General features: G+C 40.4%; 1 protein-coding gene across 7 annotated transcripts in view; it reads left to right on the top strand.

Annotated features, from left to right (window-relative positions):
* kcnc2 (potassium voltage-gated channel, Shaw-related subfamily, member 2) overlaps positions 1-22,789 on the top strand; it is a 45,698-nt gene that overhangs the window by 3,006 nt on the left and 19,903 nt on the right. For 6 of the 7 annotated variants that reach the window (XM_047804091.1, XM_027133627.2, XM_047804087.1 and 3 more), the window contains exons 2-3: positions 14,348-15,278; positions 20,236-20,373. In XM_047804091.1, the coding sequence (XP_047660047.1) occupies positions 14,348-15,278; positions 20,236-20,373 (1,069 nt within the window). Of the gene's footprint in view, positions 1-14,347; positions 15,279-20,235; positions 20,374-20,468; positions 21,002-22,789 lie in introns of those variants that run through there. The other variant, XM_027133617.2, reaches the window with a different exon arrangement.

The following is a 22,789-nucleotide window of genomic DNA, read 5'->3' as shown; positions in this document are numbered from 1 at the left end:
TAAAGAAAAGACAGAAGACGTCCAGACTTTAGACATCTGTGTACTGAACTAAATATTTGTCTGTTTCACTGCATACATGCAAATAACTTACTGTAGCATTGATTACACCCAGAATCTAAACCAGTTCCTCAGTCCCACAGGGTCACTTTGGTGAAGTCATTAAAGGTCCAGAATTATTTAAAGCAATTGTGTAGAATTGTGTAGAATTGTGTAGAATATTGTACAATTGTGTACAATTGTGTACAATTGTGTAGAATTGTGTAGAATTGTGTAGAATATTGTACAATTATGTAGAATATTGTACAATTGTGTAGAATTGTGTAGAATTGTGTAGAATTGTGTAGAATTGTGTAGAATATTGTACAATTATGTAGAATTGTGTAGAATTGTGTAGAATATTGTACAATTATGTAGAATTGTGTAGAATTGTGTAGAATATTGTACAATTATGTAGAATTGTGTAGAATATTGTACAATTGTGTAGAATTGTGTAGAATATTGTTCTATGTCTGAATGTTTACTTATTTACTGAGTAAATAATGAATAAAAAAGAGACGGAGTGATTACCTTTTAATTCATAAATAGAAGTAATTCATTTTTTTTTTATAAATTGGAAAATCCAAAAAGGTTTAGGAAACAGTGTCAAAGTGTCTGATGCTGAAATGATGTTACATCATCATACTGTTCTCCAGTGGTAATGTTCTCCAGCAGTAATGTTCTCCAGCAGTAATGTTCCTCTGTAGTAATGTTCTCCAGCAGTAATGTTCCTCTGTAGTAATGTTCTCCACAGTAATGTTCCTCTGTAGTAATGTTCTCCAGCAGTAATGTTCCTCTGTAGTAATGTTCTCCAGTGGTAATGTTCCTCCGTAGTAATGTTCTCCAGTGGTAATGTTCCTCCGTAGTAATGTTCTCCAGTGGTAATGTTCCTCTGTAGTAATGTTCTCCAGTTGTAATGTTCTCCAGTGGTAATGTTCCTCTGTAGTAATGTTCTCCAGTGGTAATGTTCCTCTGTAGTAATGTTCTCCAGTGGTAATGTTCCTCCGTAGTAATGTTCTCCAGTGGTAATGTTCCTCTGTAGTAATGTTCTCCAGTTGTAATGTTCTCCAGTGGTAATGTTCCTCTGTAGTAATGTTCTCCAGTGGTAATGTTCTCCAGTGGTAATGTTCTCCACAGTAATGTTCCTCTGTAGTAATGTTCTCCAGTGGTAATGTTCTCCACAGTAATGTTCCTCTGTAGTAATGTTCTCCACAGTAATGTTCCTCTGTAGTAATGTTCTCCAGCGGTAATGTTCCTCTGTAGTAATGTTCTCCAGTGGTAATGTTCCTCTGTAGTAATGTTCTCCAGTTGTAATGTTCCTCCGTAGTAATGTTCTCCACAGTAATGTTCCTCCGTAGTAATGTTCTCCAGCAGTAATGTTCCTCTGTAGTAATGTTCTCCAGTGGTAATGTTCTCCACAGTAATGTTCCTCTGTAGTAATGTTCTCCAGTGGTAATGTTCTCCACAGTAATGTTCCTCTGTAGTAATGTTCTCCAGTGGTAATGTTCTCCACAGTAATGTTCCTCTGTAGTAATGTTCTCCACAGTAATGTTCCTCTGTAGTAATGTTCTCCAGTGGTAATGTTCTCCACAGTAATGTTCCTCTGTAGTAATGTTCTCCACAGTAATGTTCCTCTGTAGTAATGTTCTCCAGTGGTAATGTTCCTCTGTAGTAATGTTCTCCACAGTAATGTTCCTCTGTAGTAATGTTCTCCAGTGGTAATGTTCTCCAGCAGTAATGTTCCTCTGTAGTAATGTTCTCCAGTGGTAATGTTCTCCACAGTAATGTTCCTCTGTAGTAATGTTCTCCAGTGGTAATGTTCTCCACAGTAATGTTCCTCTGTAGTAATGTTCTCCAGCAGTAATGTTCCTCTGTAGTAATGTTCTCCAGTGGTAATGTTCTCCACAGTAATGTTCCTCTGTAGTAATGTTCTCCAGTGGTAATGTTCTCCAGCAGTAATGTTCCTCTGTAGTAATGTTCTCCAGCAGTAATGTTCCTCTGTAGTAATGTTCTCCAGTGGTAATGTTCTCCAGCAGTAATGTTCCCCTGTAGTAATGTTCTTCAGCAGTAATGTTCCTCTGTAGTAATGTTCTCCAGTGGTAATGTTCTCCAGCAGTAATGTTCCTCTGTAGTAATGTTCTCCAGTGGTAATGTTCCTCTGTAGTAATGTTCTCCAGTGGTAATGTTCCTCAGTGTTAACAGGTTTGTCATAGACATGAAGATAATGAATGAAATATCTTCAGCACTTGACCCTGTTTTCGTTATTACAAAATCAGTGCAGAGAAAATTAGCAAAATGTTGATTTCACTGAATAATATCAGCTGAGAAACCTGCTAGAGCAGACATACAGGTAGACAGGCAGATAGACAGGCAGATAGACAGGCAGACAGATAGACAGACAGACAGGCAGATAGAAAGACAGATAGACAGGCAGACAGATAGACAGGCAGATAGAAAGACAGATAGACAGGCAGACAGACAGGCAGATAGACAGACAGATAGACAGACAGATAGACAGACATAGACAGACAGATAGACAGACAGACAGATAGACAGACAGACAGATAGACAGACAGACAGATAGACAGACAGACAGACAGACAGATAGACAGACAGATAGACAGACAGATAGACAGACAGATAGACAGACATAGACAGACAGACAGATAGACAGACAGACAGATAGACAGACAGACAGACAGACAGATAGACAGACAGATAGACAGACAGATAGACAGACATAGACAGACAGATAGACAGACAGACAGATAGACAGATAAACAGACAGACAGGCAGACAGGTGAAGAATGGATTTGAGAAGTAAGATGATCTCCTCCTTCTCTAACCTTGAGTTGTTCTCTCTCTGTCTGCTATAGAGAAACTCTAAATCACATGTACTAATTTGAATAAAACTGTGTGTGTGTGTGTGTGTGTGTGTGTGTGTGTGTGTGTGTGTGTGTGTGTGTGTGTGTGTGTGTGTGTGTGTAAGATTGGAACCTAATGAATCATGTATGCTGATATTTTAGGGAGGGATTGTGGGTAATTTGGCTAAGTGGCTCTGGATGATGAGACTTCTCCATCTTTTCTCCTCTGTGCAGGATTATTAATAGCAGCACAAGGGGAGAGAGAGAGAGAGAGAGAGAGAGAGAGAGAGAGAGAGAGAGAGAGAGAGAGAGAGAGAGAGACAGACAGACAGACAGACAGACAGAGAGAGAGAGAGAGAGGGGGGGGGAGAGAGCAAGAGACAGACAGAGAGAGGGGGGGGGGAGAGGGGGGCAGTGTTTTGTCTCTGTGTGCGTAAACAGTTTTGTAACACCGGGTCATTTTTTGTCTAATGATATTTCCAGTGTTCATCATTCTGAACAAACAAAAAGAGAGATGGACAAATTGTAATTGGTTGAGAAGGTTTAGACCAGTCTGTGGTGACCTCAGCCATATTCTATGGTGTGGTCTGCTGGTGCAGAGAGGAAGAGACTGGACAAGCTGATCAGGAAGGTCAGCTCAGTCCTGGGGATTCCTCTGGACACTGTACAGGAGGTGGGAGAAAGGAGGACGGCCGACTCTCACGCCCTGTATGTACGGTGTCAGTCCTGAGCAGCTCCTTCAGTGACAGACTGTTACATCCTAAGTGTCTGAAGTAGCGACACAGACGGTCATTTATCCCTGCTGCTATTAGACTTTACAATCAAACCAGTGAACCAACCAGTCACCATAATACACACTGTTATTACTGTTTAACTGCAATAATAACAATAACAAAGTATTTAAACACGTGTGCAATGTTAAAACTGTGCAATATATCAACAAGAAGAAAAATAAGAAGGAAAAATATCTAAAAAAAAATCTAAATTAATACATGTAATTAAAGTTTAAAATTAATTTAAAAATATTAATTTAAATTTAAAATTCTATATATCTATATCCCTATCCCTAATAAGCAAGTCGGAGGCAATGGCAGCAAGGAAAATCTCCCTGAGATGATATGAGGAAGAAACCTTTTTTTTTTTACAGTTAAAATCCCTTTTCCTCCATCATCTGTTGTCCCTTTCAGATGAATCTTTTGGTGCAAGATGTTTTACTGATGTTCAGGTCAAAAGGTTCGAGGCAGTAAAAAACTGGAAGATATTTTTCATTTAAATGTTATTACTTTGTACAAAAGTCACATTTTAGTCATGTCTGATCTCTTCTCTTGAAGCCTGTGATCGGATAAAATTCTGATGGATTTGATCAAAATGGATCGTAAGTTATTGTGGACTTCCTGCAGCTTGAGTTCACACCATCAAGCAAAAATAGGATGAACCAAATACTAAGAGACTCAAACTCATGTAAATGTTTCAGAGATTCTACTTTTCACGCAAGTTTTGTCAATAATATAATTGTATAAATATAAATGTTAAATTCAAATGGACAAGAATGCAAAATCAGGACCAGGATAGTCCACAAAACCATCATCAGAATATTTCCCATACAAACGTTGTGGGTGGATGGAACCGAGGTCTGAACCGAACTTGTCCTGAAGACCTCAGCCTGCCTGCCTAAGTGACTTTAACCGTGACCTCACTTGTGATGAGACTTCTCGCCTGTTCACTACCTGACACTCTGGATACACTAAAATTCATATACTGTCCCTATTGATGTACAGAAGATACCATCGTGTCCTTCACTCTTGCAGCTCTGAACCACCTGGACATCACCAGGACAGGTCTCTCACTCCCTCACCCTCAGCACCAGAGCCCACGTTCTGAACCCCTGCTTTATTCACTGTATGACTGTGTGACCACTTCCTCCTCAGGCAGTTATGGTAAGCCTCATCTCTTACAATGAGACGGCCTACCTGGAGAAGAGTAAAGGGATCTTCTACACTTGCACCATGTTTGCCCCTTTTCCACCGAGGCAGTTTGAGTGCAGGTTCGGAGCCTAATTTAGAACCAGTTCTTTCTGTTTCGACCGCCAAAGCACCGTCTCCGAACCAGGAAAAGTGGTTCTTAAGTAGCACCAAAACGTTGCTGGTCTAGACTTAAGAACCGCTTGTGGGCGGGGCTGTGGGCGGGGCTGTGGGCGGATTTCGCGCATTTGATAATGTACCTTAAGTATACTAATGTTTAATACACTTTTACTTTACTGCAATATGATACATTATCAGCACACATGATAGTAGGTAGCTACATGCGAAGGCTAAATTTTTTCCTCTGTTAATGATAAAATAACGTTACGTACTTTATCGATCACAACCTCCGTTTATACAGATTACACGGAGCCGCACGTACACGTTTTATTCGCCGCGTTTGGATGTTAATGTAGGTTCACAAAGCCATGAGCATTAACATTAAAGTTATATCCGCCATTGTTGTTGTTGTGTTTGTGTTTCTCGCTGCTGCGCTAACGTTGCTGTGACACGTGACACGTATACGGTGATGTCACACTCGGCTCTGTGATGCTCTCTAACCGGTGGAAAGGCAAACCGGCTCTTAGAAGGATCACCAGTGGAACCAACTTTGAACCAGCACCAGCGCTAGCTCTGAACGAGCACCCGGTTCTTTTTGGTGGAAAAGAGGCATGAGAGCACGGCTCTCCAGGGGGTGGTGCCATCAGTAGAACATACCATTCACACCAAGGCCAGGAAGATTTGGAGGACCTCAGCATTCCCAACAATGGACCCTTCTCTCTCCTGAGAGCTTCTACTCCTTAAAGGCAAATACAGAGGGAATGAGGAGGAGCTTCTTCCCACAGCTCATTTATTCCTTAATGAGGAGAAATTCTAGGACTTTTCTGAATTTTCTTTTCACAGCATTCACCAGTTCTACTTGTTTTACAAAAAAATAAGAAATAGTTTATAATGATATTTTCCTAAACAAGTCATAAAACAGTTACATAGAGTTTGTGAGTGAATTCCCATAAACTCATAGCTTAGCTAGCTCGATGCTTGTACTGTGGGAAGAGTCACAGCTTCAGAAATACTCTCAATAATCAGGCTTTAAATCATAACATTGTCACCATAGCAACAGATGTTAAGGTCTCAGCCTAGGGTCAGTAAACATATTCCTGTATATGTGTGTTTGTGTGTGTGTGTGTGTGTGTGTGTGTGTGTGTGTGTGTGTGTGTGTTCAGTAGTTCCCAGAAACATCATGATGATCTGATAAACAGCAAAAAAAAAAAAAACATTAGGATTTATTAGACATCTCTTTATCAGGAAAATCTCTCTTTCTCTCTCTCTCTATTCTTCGGACTGGGAAAGTAACACTGAATTATTGAGACCAGCTCTGAGAATGTCTCATATTCTATTTATACATGTGTGGAGCTCAGAGCAGACAAACAGAGAGAGTAAAGCCATCACATTGTGTGTGTGTGTGTGTGTGTGTGTGTGTGTGTGTGTGTGTGTGTGTGTGTGTGTGTGTGTGTGTGTGTGTGTGTGTTTGTTAGTGTCATTTGTAGTCAGTGTCAGTTCTTCCATCTGTATTTGTTTGCATCTCCTATAATTTCTTCACAAACACAAACACACACACACACACACACACACACACACACACACACACACACACACACACACACACACACACACACACAAGATAGTTGTGTGTCTGTGTGTGGTGACGATTGTTGAATTGTTTATTATCTGTAGTTTCTTCTGTTTATTATTAATACCGGTTATTTAATGAGTCATTAGGTATTTGTACACACTGGGTTCTGTGACTCTACAACACAGGAGAACAACAATTACATTTCAATCAAAGGATTTGTAGAATGCTTATAATAATTCACATTGTCTCAAAGCAGCTTTACAGACGTATATAAACAGGATGAATAAAAATAAGAATACATATAAATCAATCAATAAATTAATTAATAAATTAAAATTCATATAAACAACCCCCAGAGCTTCCTTGACAGCCCAGAAACCACCATCCCACAGTATTAAGGTGTTTAATAAGGGCTTTATACTTGCCCCATGACTGCTCTACTGACTTATGGGAAACTGGGTCAGGCTTTCTGGGATGGTTCTAAATTGGTTCAGGTCATACTTAGAAGCGTGAGGTTATTATGTGAGTATAGGACAGCATAAGTCTAAGTGGACATCCATGACATGTGGAGTCCCACAGGCTCAGTTCTTATGTATTTGCTCCCACTGAGACAAACAATGAGAAAGAAACAAATAGCATATCACAGCTATGCTGATGATACTGCCCCATGACTACAGCCCCATGACTACAGCCCCAGGACTACAGCCCCATTGACTCCCTCTGCCAATGCATTGATGAACTTAACAGTTGGATGTGCCAGAAGTCTCTTCAGTTATATAAACAGAAAACTGAAGTCATTACATTTGGAAACAAAAATGAAGTTCTCAAGATGAATGCATACCTTGACTCTGGGGGTCAAACAACTAAAAGTCAAGTCAAGAATCTTGGTGTGATTCTGTAGACAGACGTTAGTTTGTCTGATTGCACTATGTATAATCCTTTCCTCTTTTTACTTGTTTTAATTTTATTTTAAATCATTTTTTAAATCATTTAAAAAGTTTTTAAATTATTGTTTTATGATCATTTTACTTTCTTTTATTGTGTATGAAATGTGCTATATAAATACACTTGCCTTGCCTTGCCTTGCCTTGCCTTGTGGCTCAGGCTACATCTGTTTGTATCTGTCTTTACCCTTTATCTGCAATGGAAACACAGACTATGGAGGAATACATTAGTAGAAAGCCTACAGTAAGGAGTACATTAAGCCCATGACCTCACCTGCTTACACCATATATTTTCTGTAGAAAAAAGGGAGTGTTCTATAGCTATGTATTGACTATTTTGGATCAAACCAAGTCAACTTCTAGTGCTGTTCCCTACATGTGGTTCAGGTCACCCTAAAACACTTCCATGAGGCCAAAATTGTTATAAAGCTTAATCAACTGAACACCTACCACCTGTCCCCCAGGGACACAAGTGGAAGACAACCTTCAGCACCACCTGAGTCCTTCATGAGGTCATATGGCCTTCTTCATCACCAGCAGAATTTTAGTGCCTGATGTTGGGGAAATAAGACATAAAATACAGATGTCATCCTGATTTATTTATCCATAACAAACCTAACAGAAATAACAGCTCTGTATCCAGCATTAAGGAACTTAGGAAACTGCATTTCTCTGGTTTCACCTATTTCTATCACAGTTTCATTAAAGGCTTCTTTCTTAACCACCCTATTAAAAAACAGTTTGTTAAAAATTTGCAAAAGAACAACAATAACTAAATTTATGGCAGGTAGTGTGTATAAGAATAATATGTGCAAATTAGGAATATGTGTGCATTATGTACACTGTACAGTATGTACAACAATAAGCAAGAAATATACAGTATAGTATATGGTCCCGATAATATACAGTACAGACACTGTTGTGGCTTCCTTACCAGAGTCGAAGTGCTCTGATGCCAAGACAGATTGTGTGAATGCACAGGACCTTAAAGCTGGAGGCACATTCTACTTTAGTCCTGTTGATGTAGATAATGGAGTGTGAGATTGAGGCAGTTTAGGGAGTAAGAATCCCCATGTAATGCCCAACAGGGAAGGTTTACTCCTCCCTGGCCATGGTACAGTCTGGCACTCACAAAAGCTAGCAACAGCTTCAAGGCAATAAAATTGGCCATACTCAATGGTTCACCTTTTCGTTAGCAGTTTGTGCTTAAGGCAAATTATAATGCACAATGCCTGCAGGCAAGCTCAGCCTTCTACTAACACTCTACAGACCATGGTCAGACATATCCATAATAGTTTTAACTGCTCTTCTCTATCTTAGAATTAAACAAATACCTCCACTTGACCTCCGTTTCATAGGTCTTTAAAAAGGCTGTAATTGTCTGTGAGTCTGACATCCAGCAACCACCTATAGGGTAATGGCCAAGTGCAGAAGGCCAACCAGGTGAAGTTTGTGCTACAGTAGCAATCAAGAAAACTGGGCTTGATTCTTCCCTCAGACTGACTACGATCAAAACAACCATGATGCGTTCCACAAGGAACCTCACACTTTTCAAATGTATCTGGAGTTACCAGATGCTTCTATTCCCATTGAATGACAACCCCATTCTCTCACCAGCAAAGTGAGATGACATAAAGAGACACCCAGTTATGAACCAGGTTCCACTACTACACTGGCTCATACAAAGTCCTTCAACATATACGCATCATGTACGAGAAAGAGCTACCACGCTAGCTCTCTCTTCGCACATTTTCCCACACAAACCACTCTCACCAGGTCTCCTTGCAGGAATTGGTAGTGCTGCCTGCCTTACTTATGTCCTTCGCTCATCGCTTGACCCTTACTTATGTCCTTCGCTCATCGCTTGACCCTTACTTATGTCCTTCGCTCATCACTTGACCCTTACTTATGTCCTTCGCTCATCGCTTGACCCTTACTTATGTCCTTTGCTCATCGCTTGACCCTTACTTATGTCCTTCGCTCATCCCTTGACCCTTACTTATGTCCTTTGCTCATCGCTTGACCCTTACTTATGTCCTTTGCTCATCGCTTGACCCTTACTTATGTCCTTTGCTCATCGCTTGACCCTTACTTATGTCCTTCGCTCATCACTTGACCCTTACTTATGTCCTTCGCTCATCGCTTGACCCTTGCTTGTTTTATTTAGGATTAATCGTTTGGATTAAATCTCTATCTTCTTTGCAACATTATAAAAACACAGACTAGTGTCACTTGTGCCTCGTCTGCTTTCTATGTATTTATTTTGACAATTTTGGTATTATTACTGTGGATATTATTAGATATCAGTGTTGTTTAGTGTAGTGTAATTGTTTCATAGTATTGTTACTATTCTATTGTTTATAATTGTCATTTTTATATTTTTCTGTGTTTACTTCTGTTTTTTATGCCTCATTTATTAAAATCATTTGTAACTCTTGCCTGCATTAGCATCCATCTTCCTCTTATGACTAATGCTCTAAGCACTCGTAGATGATCTAGCAGAAAAAACATGAGAATGCTTTTAGGGACAGCACCAAACTACACCACCAACACATACTCACACACACACACACACACACACACACACACACACACACACACACACACACACACACACACACACACACACACACCTTTAGTGACCTACATTGTGTTTGCACCAGAGGAGTGTGTGTAGGTACCACACCTTCTGTTGTTAGGAGTGTGAAACGAACCACCTGACTAAGGCATAAATTCAAACACACACACACACACACACACACACACACACACACACACACACACACACACACACACACACACACACACACACACACACACTAAAAACCGATTCAGGACAAAGGTCTGTATTTTCTGCAGTTGGCACCCATGCTAATGCTAATCACAGCCTCAGCACTGGACACACACTTGACTTGTTACACAAACACAGCAGTATACAGAAGTATGTCAGAGAGCACGATGTCTTCAAAGATAAAAACAGACCATATCGACTTAAAATAAAAGTACAGAGGGAATAGCGGAACCACAAAGAAAAACCCATACTCTGATATACTAGGTGGTAGTTTAGCTGTATATCATAGATATACAAAGCTGTAGTCTAGAGCAAAGAGCGGAGCGAGTAGAAGAGAGGAGATAGAGCGGAGAGAGAGAAAGAGAGATGTGTATCTCTCTATATATCTATATATCCTCACCCTCTATGGTATGATCTCGATATCATCTCTCTCTCTCGCTATCTCTTCTCTCTCTACCATAAGGTGTGTCGCTGATCTCGCGACGCGCTCTCTCATCTCTTAGAGCTATCGATCATCCTCGTCTCGAGTCTAGATGTATCTCTCTCATGTATATCTTCTCTGTATCTATATATCTGTCATCTCTCTCTACTCCTGCTCTCTCTACTATCACTGTTGTATCTACACTATCTCTCTCCCTCTCTCTCTGTGTAATCTCTCTCTCTCTCTCTCTCATCTCTATCTCTCTCTCTCATCTGTCTCTCTCTCTCTCTCTCTCTCTGTGTATCTCTCTCTCTCTCTCTCTCTCTCTCTCTCTCTCCCTCCCTCTTTCTCTGTGTATCTCTCTCTCTCTCCCTCTCCCTCTCTCTCTCTCTCTCTCTCTCTCTCTCTCTCTCTCTCTCTCTCTCTCTGTATTATTGAAGAGAATTATTTACATCACTCTACTTTAATACAATACAATTTATTTGTATTGCGTATTTAAGAGTTCACATCGTATTAAAGCAGCTTTACAGAAGTATAGAAAATAAAAAAATATTAAATTTAAAGTTTAAAATTAAGTTAATATTTATGTCTAACATGGTGGCAAGTAAAAACCCCCTGAGATGATAAAAGGAACCTTGAGAGGAACCAGACTCAGAAGTGAACCTCATCCCCATCTGGGTGACACTCTACAGTAAATAGTGTAAATGTAAATAATGTCCTTTCTACGACAGTTTATAACAGTGCAGCCGAGAGCTCCTGAGGAACTTATGGGTCATCATAACCTCTGAGCTCACCACAGATCCAACACTAATGACTTCCTGCTGAAGTCTTTAAATGATTGCTGATAAAGACCAGACCATACTGCTGACTAACACAACAAAGATGGTTCAAAGATGGCATGACAGTCTCTGGGCATCATCTCCCTTCACAACAATCCCATGAGTCACTGGCTGACCATACAGATCAATCCCTGGCAGGATGACCACCAGGTAACAAGACTCCAACCAGGGGTAGAACATCAGGATCGATGAAGAAGGTCCGGAAGAAGAGGCTTTGAGACTAGAATCTCAGAGCACTGGAAGCTCAGGGTGGCATGTATAGCTTGACAGAGAGAGAGAGAGAGAGAGAGAGAGAGAGAGAGAGAGAGAGAGAGAGAGAGAGAGAGAGAGAGGGACTCCATTAAGACTCACTGTGACATCAGAGCCAGAAGGTGACACAGACATGAGGACTTCCTGGGATGTAAAATGTCCCACCGCTCCACAGTCTGTAGACCTGAGTGACTTGTGATGGTGGTAAGGAGACAACATCCAGACATCCCAGTTCACCAAACACTCTGTAACCATGAACCCTCCAGATCTGCTCCTTTACCTCAGAAAAACTATTCATAAACATCTAAACTAAACAGATGTTTTTATCCTGGACTTAAACACTGACACTGTGTCTGAGTCCTGAACACTAATTAGAAGTCTGTTCTATAACTGTGGGTCTCTGTGAGAAAAAGTTCTGCCCCCTGCTGGAGACTTTTGTACTTGAGGTACTACCAAATATCCTGCACCTTTAGATCGATGTAGGTGTGATGGGTCATAAAAAACTAAAAGATCACACAGATACTGTGGCGTGTGACCATTAAGTGTTTTATAGGTTAGTAATAGTATTTTATAATCAAAGTGAAATTCGATATGAAATACTTTACTTCTAAACTTTTAAATTTTAAAAGTTTGGTCTCAAAAGAACAAATCGACAGACCAAAGTCAGTTCTATAGAGTATTGGAGTAGTAAAGACAGTCATTTCTGTGCAGAGGGAGAATTTCAGTAGACATACCTCTAGTTCACAAGCTAGCTCACACAAACACGGTCATGGTCTAATTCAGAATAGATATGTGGATGTGTTTAATGAGGACATAAAGGTAAATGGTGTGAGAGTAGAGGATGCCGAGGATAGAGCTAGGTGGAAACAGATGGGTCGCCGTGGCGACCCGTGACGGGAAAAGACGAAGGTTGACTTTTTGCAAGGGGAAAAGTTAGTACTCTGAAATTAACAGTCTATAGTCATAGTGAAAACATAACATCTTAAATCTGAGACTGTAATATTTACTCTGTCAGTACAGTTAGGTCAGTACACTGAGATGTGATGTTTTATAAAGAGTACTGAGACGAGAGCACTCTAATGAGATAGGTCTACACTTTGGAGACTTAGGTCTACACATTCTGCAGCTACATTTAAATCTACATGTTAACAGATACTTGATCATCTGACTATAAACCCTGTAACCCTGATTAAAAGAGCTCTAGCCATTTAATTAATGGGTTAAATTAGCATGCTAACAGCATAAGGATATCATTATGGCCTCACTGCCCTCTGTGAAGCCTTATGCACAGTTACCAAGGTTACGACATCTTGGATCTAACACCCTGCCGAGATCAGACACCCTCAAGTATGTCTGTTTGTCTGTGTGTTTGTGTGTGTGTGTGTGTGTGTGTGTGTGTGTGTGTGTGTGTGTGTGTGTGTGTGTGTGTGTGTGTGCACCAAATTAGCCTTGCTAACTGTAGAGTGCACAGAAGACATCTAAAGCGACACGATCATTAGTGTCTATTTACACATGTACAGCTTACAGTGGACTGAAGACAGACAGCAGGCAGACAGACAGGCAGAGAGAGGGGGGGAGAGAGAGAGAGAGAGAGAGAGAGAGAGAGAGAGAGAGAGAGAGATACAGACAGGTAAAGATAAGGTAAGGATAAGAAGGCAGGTAAAAGATAAGAAGGCACATACAGACTGGCAGAGAGAGAGAGAGAGAGAGAGAGAGAGAGAGAGAGAGAGCGAGAGAATGAGCGGAAAAATGTTTGTGAATTGCAGCTTTATCCTAATTCAGCACTACAACAGCTACCAGGTTTTTTTTTCTTTGTGTGTGTGTGTGTGTGTGTGTGTGTGTGTGTGTGTGTGTGTGTGTGTGTGTGTGTGTGTGTGTGTGTGTGTGTGTATGTATGTGTGTGTGTGTGTGTGTGTGTGTGTGTGTGTGTGTGTGTGTGTGTGTGTGCCTGTGCGTGTGCGTGTTTGTGTATTCTGTCAGGCTCTGGTCAGGATGATAAGCAGTGATAATTATGGCATTAACTGGAGGAGAGTTTCTATATATGGAATATGGAGTGTGTGTGTGTGTGTGTGTGTGTGTGTGTGTGTGTGTGTGAATCATTTTAAGCTGATGAGTGGTCTGATGACTGCTGTATGACTCACAAATACACACACCGTCTCTCCACGACCTTGCTGTATTGGCTCATGTGCCATGTTAGCACTATGCCTTTGATATGCTAATTTTCAGATGGCTGTTGGCTCTCACACTCATCTCACACACACTACACTCTTTTACCAGTGATTTATTATCATTTTAACACTGCTGTGATTCTCATTCTGACAGTACCACATCTTACTCAGTGGTAAAAGTGCTGTTCTTGTTTGTGGGTAGATAATAAAAAGTAGTTATGGGGTGGGGTACAGTCCTGAGGGGGCGGGGCTAAAGGTGTGGCTTGTGTTGAAGGAGGAGTTTTAATGTCAACATTAGAAATATACATCAGCATGTTTCATTGACCTCTGACCTTTACTATTGTAGCTGCTATTTTTCCCTAATTATTCTTTCCTTTTCAGTTTGTTGCTTTTGCCTCTTTGTTCTTCATCATGGTCTCCATCACCACCTTCTGCCTGGAGACTCATGAAGCCTTCAACACCATCATCAACAAGACAGATGCTGTAAGGAATGAGAGTGTGCATGACTTGGTGCCTCAGTATGAGATTGAGACAGATCCAGCACTCACATATGTCGAGGGTGTCTGCGTCCTCTGGTTCACCTTCGAGTTCCTGGTGCGTGTGACATTTAGTCCTGATAAACTGGAATTCGTCAAAAGTGTCCTGAACATAATCGACTTTGTAGCAATCCTCCCATTTTATCTTGAAGTTGGACTGAGTGGTTTGTCATCCAAAGCGGCAAAAGACGTCCTGGGGTTCCTTCGAGTGGTCCGCTTTGTACGGATTCTGAGAATCTTCAAGTTGACTCGTCACTTTGTTGGCCTGCGGGTTCTCGGGCACACCCTCCGTGCCAGTGTGAATGAATTCTTCCTCCTCATAATCTTCCTCGCCCTTGGTGTCCTTATCTTTGCCACCATGATCTACTACGCAGAGCGGATCGGTGCTAATCCCAATGACCCGACTGCCAGTGATCACACCAAATTCAAAAACATTCCCATTGGATTCTGGTGGGCCGTGGTCACCATGACGACTCTAGGGTATGGTGACATGTACCCTCAGACATGGTCAGGAATGCTGGTAGGGGCACTGTGTGCACTAGCAGGTGTGCTAACAATAGCAATGCCTGTTCCAGTCATTGTCAATAATTTTGGCATGTATTACTCACTAGCCATGGCTAAGCAGAAGCTACCAAATAAAAGGAAGAAGCACATTCCCCAGGTGGTGCAAACTCCATCTCCATCCTTCTGCAGGACTGATCTGAGTTTAGCATGCAACAGCAACCCTGTAGATCTGCGTTTGGGACAAAGCCGAGGGCTCGAGCACCACCGATCAGGTGAGTAATGAAGTAGAGGTGCATGTAGTAAAAAATATGTATTATTTCTTATACAAACAGAAATGGTTTTTACGACTAAATTTATACATTTTAAGCCTGCAATCATTTTTAGGTCAACAAAGGTCAGAAGTAAATTTTAGATAAATTTAATCAATAACAAACTTCAAATGACATCATCATTTTACGGTGCTCTGACAGTAACTCAGATTTACAAGTGAATTAAGCCAAAAGATACTAAATCACACATAAAATCATTCAATACAAGTATTTGTTAATTAATAAAATAATAGTACTTATCTGCTGCAGCTCACTTTAATTTCATTCATAATTAAAAAAAAGGAATTCATCAAGATAAGCAATGTGTCTGATTAAGATCCTTTAAGCAAAAAAAGAAAACCGATGTAGCTTTTAAAGAGACACTATATATTTAGACTAGTGTGTGTTTAGACTAGTGTGTGTTTAGAGCAATGTGTTTAGACTAGTGTGTGTTTAGACTAGTGTGTGTTTAGACTAGTGTGTGTTTAGACTAGTGTGTGTTTAGACTAGTGTGTGTTTAGAGCAATGTGTTTAGATCAGTATATCTTTAGACTAGTGTGTGTTTAGACTAGAGTGTGTTTAGACTAGTGTGTGTTTAGACTAGTGTGTGTTTAGAGCAATGTGTTTAGATCAGTATGTATTTAGACTAGTGTGTGTTTAGATCAGTGTCTATTTAGACTAGTGTGTGTGTAAACTAGTGTGTGTGTGTAAACTAGTGTGTGTTTAGACTAGTGTGTGTTTAGACTAGTGTGTGTTAGATCAATGTGTTTAGATCACTGTCTGTTTAGACTAGTGTTTGTTAAATCAGTGTGTGTTTAGATCAGTATGTCTTTAGACTAGTGTGTGTTAGATCAGTGTGTGTTTAGACTAGTGTATGTTAGATCAATGTGTTTAGATAAGTATGTCTTTAGACTTGTGTGTTTAGATGAGTGTGTTTAGACTTGTGTGTGTTAGATCAGTGTGTGTTTAGACTAGTGTGTGTTTAGCTGGACACTGTGATCAGGTGTTTTGGGCCAGATGTATTTCCCCACAGTCTAATTCACACATCAGCTGTTTATTCACTGTAGATATTATGTTGATGTCAGTAAATTTAGGTAGGTTTGAGTTTTCTGACTACCTGTGAGAGGATGGTGTGTTTGGGTCAGTGTTTATTTGCACTGTGATTTGTTTGTGTCAGAATTCATCTGGGACAGGATGTGTTCTTAAAAGCAAAGGATCAAAATAAAACTGATCACAGGTCAGATCATGTTCAGATATATTGAATGTGTTTTTCCAGGATTTTGGGGATTATGACTGGACTTCATCCTGGAAAGCTTTTTGTCCTTTTTCTGTCCTTGGAGATATGAGTATTTATTTTAAGGCAAACAGCTGGTGACTTTGGAGATGTTCCTCTGAGGGAGAGGGAGGGCTGGAAGCTAACTGAGAGTGTGTAAGTGTGTGTGAAGTGTGTGAAGAAAGAATGGTGTGATTCAAGGCTGTGGATAATTTTGGCTGAAAGTGTTTTCACAGATTTGAGGATTTAGCTCTGTCTCAGTCTGGCATGTGGAACATTAGCACAAAGATATGATTGAGAACATGAAATCACAGTGATGTTTGATGTATAACAACATTATAGAATACATTAATCTTCAGAAGGAGAATGGCATTAAATTCAACCTTCAGCTACATAAACTAAACATATTCATTACATTTTAAGTAAAGATTACAGTCAACAGGTGTTTGATGGATACGACCATGGTGGTGATGTAATCAGGTTATTGTCTATGTCATAATTCTGATAATTATTATTAATTTAATTCCATGCTTTTAAGTTTCTGTACTTGCTATGTAAAAAAACGCAGGTGATTCCCATTCCCATGTCTCTTAAATACAGATATCTGGTAAATTAAGTAACTGTGCACTTGGCAAGAAAATGTGCAGAGATGATTAAACAATTTTTTGAGTTTTGAAAATAAAGGGAAAAATATTGCTTATGACATCACTGGTCTGTGGATCTAGCAGCATTTTGTTATAAATCACATTAAAATAAATAACTTGGATGTCATTAGTAGACATTCACCTCCAGGAACTCATATTGGAGTCTCCTTCAGCATTGATCAGCAATTTCTTTGTTAATTGAGCAGTTGGTTCGAGATGTTGGTGTGCCATTTCCCATAACTGGTAATTCTGCATAAACCAGCTGTCTACTGCAGGTGCGTTGGCTGCGTTGGCTTTCCATAGGAACAAAGGGGACTGATAAATGAGGACACATTGATTTTGTGAAAGCTTGGTATCAGAGTGCTAGAAACTCATTTATCTCAGTGCAGGTATTCTCTGTCCATGCTATGAATCATGCCATGGTCTTGGTTGTCATTAAACAATAATCTTCTTTTTATATCAATCTACTTGGCTGTTGACTTGTGGGTGGTACAGCAAAACTAGGCTGGTAGGAACCACATTTTCTCCATGAATCGTCCCTATACACATGACATAAACTGGGCTGCCAATGTCCTCCAAACCACAATGTCCACTAGGCAACCAAAGTTCCTGAAAACATGAGTAAAGATAGATGGATGGGAGTCAAGCGAGGGGTGTGAAGTGAAGAGATTTGGAGAAGTGGTCTATATGTTATTTTGAGACATGATGTTGTAAGTGACAAAGATCTAGAGTCTGCCTTTGTGTTCTTGGAGCCCGGTCTGTAGTAGATGGTAAACTGAAACATGATGAACTGTAGGTCCTTGTGGTCTGCAAAAATGAATAATAATTGGGGGCTCTCTCCAGCCACTGGTGCCATAATGTCCCATATGACACTATGCAGTGGTCAGGGGCATTGCTAAAATCTGCCTTCCACAGATGCACTGTGTAGGTCCAGATTGGAGATTTTTGTCTCTCATACTTGTTCCAATACAGGAAGGACCAGTGGCAAGGGATAAAGATAATTGACTGTATCCTTATTCAGTCCACGGTAACTGAGCAAGGCCACAGGACAAACCCTTATCGCTCTACAAAGAAAAAAGAAAAGGGTGAAGGAAAAATGTTGCCCTAATTCAAGGACTATCTGATGTATTCATACATGGCCTGGCTTTTTTGTCAGGCAAAGGGTTGATGGAGTTATGTAGAGTTGTTCCTCTAACCAGACGCTTGTGGCACAGTGACAGTTACAAGCAGAAAGATTGGCTCTTGGTGTACGGCTGATGCACGAATGGCATTTTTGGCATTCCATAAAGGACAATCTGACTTGCATGGGCTCTGTGACATGGAACTCCTGAGATTCTTCAAATCCACATTATTCTACTCTCAGTTCTTCAGGATGAGTCCAAATGAATGTGGTTCAGGGATGATCTTCCTAACATTCATAAGGATGTTAGCATTTTAAATCATTTTGTGTTCATTGTTAAAAGAAAACTGTAAATAAATTGAATTAATGGTAAGCAGCTTTGAGGACTGGCTCATTCCAGCCACTACCAGTAGCTAAAAACCCAGCATAGATCTCAGGTTGCCCTGTTTGAAAGTTGCCCTAAGGAGAGTGATCACACACCCATTGGACAAGCTCAAGAAAGCTTTCCTATTATAAGGTGTGCTCGTTTTCATAAGACCAGTCTGCTGTTGTCCAGGTTACTGCTTTTCCATCAAGTGGTCTATGAACTAAGAGATCATGGATTTCACTCTGAAACCTCTTCTTTACTGGAGGTGTATAAAGAACACATGACAGAGAAGGTGCTGTTGTGAGTTCTTCTGAAGTCAATGAGCCTTGGAGATGTGTATGTAACAGTGTTTGTGGGTGTTGGGTGTGGTAATGTCCATGTAGTGATTTGGAAAATGTAGTGTAATGCTGATTTCAGCCTTGACATAGCACTGCACAACACTGACATAGCACTGTATAACACTTACATAGCACTACATAACACTTACATAGTAGCACTGCATAACACGTACATAGCACTGTATAACACTTACATAGCACTGCATAACACTTACATAGTAGCACTGCATAACACTGACATAGCACTGCATAACACTGACATAACACTGCACAACACTTACATAGCATTGCATAACACTTACATAGCACTTCATACCACTGACATAGCACTGCATAACACTGACATATCACTGCATAACACTTACATAGCACTGCATAACACTGACACAGCACTGCATAACACTTACATAGCACTGCATAACACTTACATAGTAGCACTGCATAACACTGACATAGCACTGCATAACACTGACATAGTAGCACTGCATACCACTTACATAGCACTGCATAACACTTACATAGCACTGCATATCACTTACATAGCACTGCATAACACTTACATAGTAGCACTGCATAACACTGACATAGCACTGCATAACACTTACATAGTAGCACTGCATAACACTGACATAGCACTGCATAACACTTACATAGTAGCACTGCATAACACTGACATATCACTGCATAACACTGACATAGTAGCAATGCATACCACTTACATAGCACTGCATAACACTTACATAGTAGCACTGCATAACACTGACATAGCACTGCATAACACTGACATAGTAGCAATGCATACCACTTACATAGCACTGCATAACACTTACATAATAGCACTGCATAACACTTACATAGCACTGCATAACACTTACATAGCACTGCATAACACTGACATAGCACTGCATAACACTTACTAGTTTCTATGTATTCATGAAAGTCATGAACAAACACTTAAAGAGATAACGGTTCTTAAGATTAGTCCTTTGAAGAGAAATTTAAGTGTAAAGTATAAAGTTTGTATGCACTGAGTGGCTGATCTATTACTTAAAGCCATAGTAACAATTAAAGTCTTCTATTACACTTTACACCAGCTCATGACTAAGTGTAAATTTGACTCTAGGTCTTAGGTACAGTGTTCATAAATGTATACCCTGATCAGTACTGTTGTCTCTGCAGACCTCAGTGCAGGAAGTGACATCACAACAACTCCAGAGGAGCAGGTGCCTATGCAGAATCGACACGGTGGAGGAACTTGCTTCCTGTTGGCTGCCAGTGATTACAGCTGCACCGCTGACTCCGCCCACCGCAAATCAGGTGTGCTCTAAATAGTTAAGCAGATCACTAGACCACGCATCTCTTCCTGTCCATTTAATCATAGTAGTCTTTGTTTCTCGTAATTGCTCATATAGGATACACAGTTGTCTGCACATCATGGTCACAATCATCATCATCATCTACAACAGATACCACTAGCATGCTACGCTTCATTTCCATAACCATGAGACGATTTCTGCTGTTTGACAGTGTTGCATACTGTAAACTCAAACAAAGTTTAACACAGAAATGATTCTGATTCTCACTGGATTTCCACACTTAGAAATTCATGCAATTCAAATCCAAAATTCCCAGTAAGACTAAAATGTTTTTATAATTAAAACATGAGTTTGGATCAAACCAGTGAATGTGTGACCACCATGATGACATTACTGAGCTTATGACAGAGTGTGACTGTCTCAAAGACCACAGCAGTACCATGGTAACCATCAAGTCAAGAAGCTTTTATTGTCATTTACACCATATATATGTGACACAGTGACATGACACAACGTCTCCCCAGGACCAGGGAGCTACAGAGAACAACACAGAGATAAGGACTGAAGTAAGTTAGTCCTAGTCACATAAAGTGTATCTGTACAACCTGGTGTACACAGTGTGGGACACAAGACAAGAAGACAGTGTGGGACACAAGACAAGAAGACAGTGTGAGACACAAGACAAGACGACAGTGTGAGACACAAGACAAGACGACAGTGTGAGACACAAGACAAAAAGACAGTGTGAGACACAAGACAAGAAGACAGTGTGAGACACAAGACAAGAAGACAGTGTGAGACACAAGACAAGAAGACAGTGTGAGACACAAGACAGTGCAAACAAACAATGCAAGACATTTCACAAACGACAATAAACAAAAGCAGCACTGACAAGAGTGTAAATACTGTGTGTTCAATACAGTATTGCATGTGCAGAAATACTAAACACACCAGTATTGTAGCAGCAGTTATATGGGGTACTTTAATGAACACTATTTTAACAGAAACAGTGTGTAAAACATCATGTAAAATAGCTTGATATGGTGGTGCTGTAGACATGAACCAGAATCAGAACCAGAACCTTTGTAGAAACTCAAATCTCATATTCACATGGCAGAATTTGAGGGGATGGAATAATAGTGTCCAGCTTCCATGTGGTTTAACAGAAAGAGAAGATAAAACACAAAAATGACTTAAAAAGAGGAGCTCAGACAAACAAAAGAACAACTGGAAACATAGTACAATATTTACATGGCCATGTTGGTGCTCAATGTGAGATGTTTTAGGGTCAAGCAAGAATCAGCATCATAGTTATAGCAAAGATAAAAAAAAGACAAAATCACATCCAAAAGTGTAATGCTGTCAAAAGGCAAAGGCAGGCAATAAGGTGTATCATTATAATGCTTCATAACAGCACAGAGTAACAGTAACAGTAGCGTGTACACAGGCACTGACATAACAGCACAGAGTAACAGTAACAGTAGCGTGTACACAGGCACTGACATAACAGCACAGAGTAACAGTAACAGTAACAGTAACAAGTACACAGGCACTGACATAACAGCACAGAGTAATAGTAACAGTAACAGTAGCGTGTACACAGGCACTGACATAACAGCACAGAGTAATAGTAACAGTAACAGTAGCGTGTACACAGGCACTGACATAACAGCACAGAGTAACAGTAACAGTAGCGTGTACACAGGCACTGACATAACAGCACAGAGTAACAGTAACAGTAACATGTACACAGGCACTGACATAACAGCACAGAGTAACAGTAACAGTAACAGTAGCGTGTACACAGGCACTGACATAACACCACAGAGTAACAGTAACAGTAACAGTAGCATGTACACAGGCACTGACATAACAGCACAGAGTAACAGTAGCAGTAGCGTGTACACAGGCACTGACATAACAGCACAGAGTAACAGTAGCAGTAGCGTGTACACAGGCACTGACATAACAGCACAGAGTAACAGTAACAGTAACAGTAACAGTAGCGTGTACACAGGCACTGACATAACAGCACAGAGTAACAGTAACAGTAGCGTGTACACAGGCACTGACATAACAGCACAGAGTAACAGTAACAGTAGCGTGTACACAGGCACTGACATAACAGCACAGAGTAACAGTAACAGTAGAGTGTGCACAGGCACTGACATAACAGCACAGAGTAACAGTAACAGTAGCGTGTACACAGGCACTGACATAACAGCACAGAGTAACAGTAACAGTAGCGTGTACACAGGCACTGACATAACAGCACAGAGTAACAGTAACAGTAGCATGTACACAGGCACTGACATAACAGCACAGAGTAACAGTAACAGTAGCGTGTACACAGGCACTGACATAACAGCACAGAGTAACAGTAACAATAGCGTGTACACAGGCAATGACATAACAGC

This window comes from Tachysurus fulvidraco, chromosome 19 (assembly GCF_022655615.1).
Source record: "Tachysurus fulvidraco isolate hzauxx_2018 chromosome 19, HZAU_PFXX_2.0, whole genome shotgun sequence".
NCBI lineage: Eukaryota > Metazoa > Chordata > Actinopteri > Siluriformes > Bagridae > Tachysurus > Tachysurus fulvidraco.
The sequence above is the reverse complement of the archived record's forward strand: the minus strand, read 5'-3'. Positions and strand labels throughout refer to the sequence as shown.